A 4723-nucleotide genomic window follows, 5' to 3' on the forward strand; every position below is an offset into this window, starting at 1 on the left:
AGATCTTCATCCACATCCCTCATTTCTTCAAATTCCAAAACACATATTTTTTTACCCTTAAAATTCTTTCGCTGCCATGGATGTCATCTCTTCTTCCAACACCACCGACACCACTCCACCATCCTCCCAAATTGTTACTATCCACAGTGACAACGCTCCTTTCCCAAATAGCGTCATCTTGACTGAAACCAATTATGCCTTATGGTCTCAAGTCATGGAGATGCGTATTGCTGCCAGCGAAAAATTGGGGTACCTCACCGGCGACACCCCGCAACCTTCTAAGCTCTCCTCCACCTAAGCCAAATGGTGTATGGAGAACTTTTGGGTCAAGTGGCTCATCGACTCCATGTCACCCGACTTGATGAGTCGTTTCATTTGTTTAAGTACCGCTAAAGAAATCTGGGATGCCGTGAAGAAAACCTACTTTAATGGTGGGGACGAAACTTACCTCTTTGATCTCAACAAACGGACGTTCTCCATTAAACAGGTGCACCTGTCCACAAATACTACAGCCAGCTTCAGACCATCTTCCAAGAGATTGATCACCGCACTTCAAATCGCATGCACTGCGACGCTGACGTGACTGAACATAAAATCGAACTGGATCGTCTTCGTGTTCACCTGTTTCTTGCCGGGCTCGACCCTCAGTTTGATCAAGTCCGGGGAAAAATCTTGCGGAAAGAACCTAAATTAGACCTTGACCAAACCTTTGCATATGTCCGTCGCGAAGCTCAACAACGACTGACCATGACCAGTACTCCAAAAACTGCTGTCCTAGCCACCCAACGTCCACAGGGTCCTCCGACTTCTACCACTGGTGCTTCTCAAACTCAAATCACAAGCTCTCGTCCGGAACTCAAATGCACTCACTGTGGTGGAAGCAAACATACTCGTGATGACTGTTACGAATTGATTGGTTACCGGGATTGGTGGGACCACTCCAAAGCTCCGCGCAAGAATAGGGGCAAATCACTCGACACATCTTCTGACTCAGCTTCTGTTAGTCCTGCAGTTCCAATGGCACCAGCTCCTGCCTCTGCCTCTGTAGCCACAACAGGACATCCTCAGCAGCAAGACGATTAGTTGTGGTACTAGGAGGGGCAAACTTTACCCAACAAAAAAAAAAGTGAAAGGGCTATGTTTATTGACTTATCCCAAGAAGATGTTGCTTATTTCTTGACTCTGACGACCTCTTCTATTTAAGGGGAGAAGGGAGTGAAGAGAAGTTGTTTTGTTTCTAAACCCTTATCTCAAATTTCTCATATTCAAATCCAAAACCCTAAATCAAATTCCTCGTTTTTTTTCCCCAAATCCAAATCCCTCAAATCTAAAGTCCTCAAATCCTCTTATCCAAATTCCTAAACACATACCATCAAATCTTATACACATACCTCTTAAATCCAATTCCTACATCAAATTCATACATCAAATTTCTCACATCACCTTCCTCACCTTCTCATATCACATCTAACTTCCGCTGCGATGTTAAGAACCCATACGATTCTCCATCTTATTGCAGACTCACAGAAGCATGCGGTCAACCCAGACTGCTTCTTCTATCACCACCACCAAAGGTTCTACTCTTCATACGTCCTCCAAGATTAGATATTGCATATGCTGTGAGTGTGGAAGAGTATTTCATGACTCATTTACCAAGTTGGGCATTCGTGACATATATGCACCAACTTGAGGAGGAGTGTTGATGTGAGTCTCCTAATTAATCAAGGAGATTTACTTCCTTGATTAATTAAGGGATTTACTTTCCTATTTTTTTATATAAGTGATAAATCATTGTACAATTAGGAGATACTTTCCTAATTCTTTACTATATCTAATTCCTTGTAAAACCTTCATATGTAAACTCCTATATATATCTCCTTATGGAAAAGAATAAAGAATAACCTAAGATATTCAAACCATATTCATATTTTAGCAGGTATATCAAAATTTAAACCAAAGATAAAAACACTGGCACATCAAACTTTTAGATTTTAGATTTTAGTTTTTTGTCTTTATATTATTTGTTTTTATGAGGGTTTTTTGTGTGTGAAGTTTTGCCATTCAAAGTTTTGTCAATCTCTTTTTGGAACTCTCTGAAGCAACTATATTTTTCAATTAAATATTTTGTTATATCGAGCTTGCAATTCGTAATCTATAGCCCATCGCGTTGTGTACATACTGCGTTTAGGTTCCCGTTGTACTACTACAGTCGGGCATCATCCAATACATGGTAAAGTAAATTCAATTAGCAATAAAAAGAGTGTTACCACCTATTTATCAAGTAATGTAATTTATAAAGTTAATTGAAATATTTAATATTAATTATTAACCAAAAAATATTAATTAAAATATAATTACTAAATAAAAGTGATTAAATAAGGCTAAGACATTATTTAATTACAAAAAATAAAAAATAAAAAAAATTATTGACCTAAAGATATTAAGTTTATATTAATTTTTTTAATAAATAAAACCTTTAACAGTATAGCCGCTCGGCTATACTATTTGAATAGAAATTTTAGACGTGTAGCCGGACGGCTTTACTCTTTAAATAGAAATTTTACAGGTATAGCCGGTGGCTATACTCCATAAATAGGAATTTTAACAGTATAGCAGCGCGGCTATACTCTTTAAATATAAATTTTACAAGTATCGCCACACGGCTATACTCCATAAATAGGAATTTTAACAGTATAGCCGCGCGGCTATACTCTGGGTATAGCCGAACGGCTATACTCCATAAATAGGAATTTTAACTGTATAGCCGAGTGGCTATACTCTTTAAATAGAAATTTTACAGGTATAGCCGAACGGCTATACGTCATAAATAAGAATTTTAAACTTGTAGCCGCTTGGCTATACGCCGTAAATAGAAATTTTACAAGTATAGCCGCCCGGCTAGACTCCATAAATATGAATTTTAAACGTACGTTATTAAAAGATCCAGGAGATTTCGAAAAACCTACGCTTTCTTTTTCGGTGCGGCGTCCATCATCACCCTCTCTCATATAATAATAATAATTTTTGAACTTCCATAGCTTTTTCTTCTCTGCATTTCCACCTCTTCCTCTATTCTCGCCGATTATCCACTATCGAGCCGGCGCTTCTCTCCCGATCCTCCTAGCATCTTCTCCGCACCGCCAAACCCAAGCCAATCAAATCCCCATCAAAATCCAAATCCAAATCTGAGGTAATTTCTCCCCCTGTAATATCCTCTTGTTGTGCTGCACTGGTTTCGGCTTATCTGTCATATTTTTGTGTTTCTGTATTCTTGCTTTCTTGTTGTGTATGGGTCTGTCCGTTTTGATGTTATTTTCTGAGAAATTTTAATACCTGGGTTTTCGAGCTGCTGTTGATTTGTTTATATTGTTGTGTTTTTCACATCGAATTACATTGTTTGATATTGATTTTGTTCTTAATCTGTTTTTTTTATAATTGGTTTCTTCTTTAGTTTTTTAGGGGCTTCCCTGTTTAATTTTTTTTAATGGTTAAACTTGTGACTTATTTGCAGAGAGAGATGGGCATTCCTCCGGTGAGGCCACCGCGCATTATAAAGTATCTAAAGCCTTATGTTCTGAAAATGCACTTTACAAACAAATTCGTAACTGCCCAAGTAATCCACACACCAACTGCCACAGTAGCCTCTTCTGCAAGCTCCCAGGAAAAGGCCTTGAGAGAAAGCATGGAGATACGCCGCGACGTTGCTGCTGCTGCAAAGATAGGGAAGATATTAGGGGAGCGCCTCCTGCTCAAGAACATCCCTGCTGTATCCGTCCAGTTGAAGAAAGAACAGAAATATCATGGTAAGGTTAAAGCTGTCGTTGACAGTGTGGTGGAAGCCGGTGTCAAACTCCTCTGATTTCGACTGCGAGTATCAGTTCAGTTTTAGTTTTTCTAATTGTGATCATGAACACCATTGGAAATTCAAATTATGATTGTTGATGCATTAGAGACTACTTTTAGAAATCTTCTGGTTGGATTTTGGTTTTGATTTGAATGTTATTGTTCATTCATGCCATGCCAATGCACTTTATAAAACATGGTCAAAAAATTGATTTATAATCAGCTTGGTTTGATATGCTTATGCTGAAAGCCTCAACATGTTTGAAGAGATTGAATTATATTTTTGACTTAATTGTAGCAATGGTGCCTCAATTTGAATTTCCAATACCCGTAACTCCAAAAATAGTTACAGAGGTCCCAATTATGTATCCAGTTACATCATTGATCATTGTCTATGACTTTTTCTGTCAAAAATGGGAGTAAATTTTGAATAGTATAAGAAGGCCGGGCCAAAAATGAGAAATAGAATCCATACAGGACCACAGAGCAGGCCCAAAAGCTTTGTAATTTTGTCCAAACCGAAGGCCCTTTTAATTTAGATCCGGATGAAGTTGACCGTTGAGGGCATTCTTGTACTTTCGTTCGCTTTTGTAATTTTCTATATTTACATATATAGTCACATTTCCAAGCTTGATCCAGAATGCATGTTCTCAGAAAACCCAAATTAAGGTGTAATGAATCCATCACTTTCATTGCTTTGATTGAAATTTGTTTTCTACCTAAAACTGCCGTCAGCAGAAGGCAGCAAATTTACCAGAGGATGAAATAAAACTTTGCATGCAACTCATGAACATGAATGGAAACGTTACTTAATTATCGCATGGCACGTAGCTCTTCTCTGACATTGCCAAATCAACCTCTACTCACTTGTTTCCTCACC

The 4723-nt window shown here is 38.2% G+C and overlaps 1 protein-coding gene across 1 annotated transcript; it reads left to right on the plus strand.

The window, feature by feature from the left end:
* On the plus strand, positions 2984–4084 carry LOC18785954 (50S ribosomal protein L18). Its single transcript, XM_007218562.2, has 2 exons — positions 2984–3190; positions 3512–4084. Exon 2 carries the CDS (start codon positions 3518–3520, stop codon positions 3857–3859), a length of 342 nt encoding a protein of 113 aa, XP_007218624.1. The 5' UTR covers positions 2984–3190; positions 3512–3517; the 3' UTR covers positions 3860–4084.

This window comes from Prunus persica, chromosome G2 (assembly GCF_000346465.2).
Source record: "Prunus persica cultivar Lovell chromosome G2, Prunus_persica_NCBIv2, whole genome shotgun sequence".
Lineage (NCBI taxonomy): Eukaryota > Viridiplantae > Streptophyta > Magnoliopsida > Rosales > Rosaceae > Prunus > Prunus persica.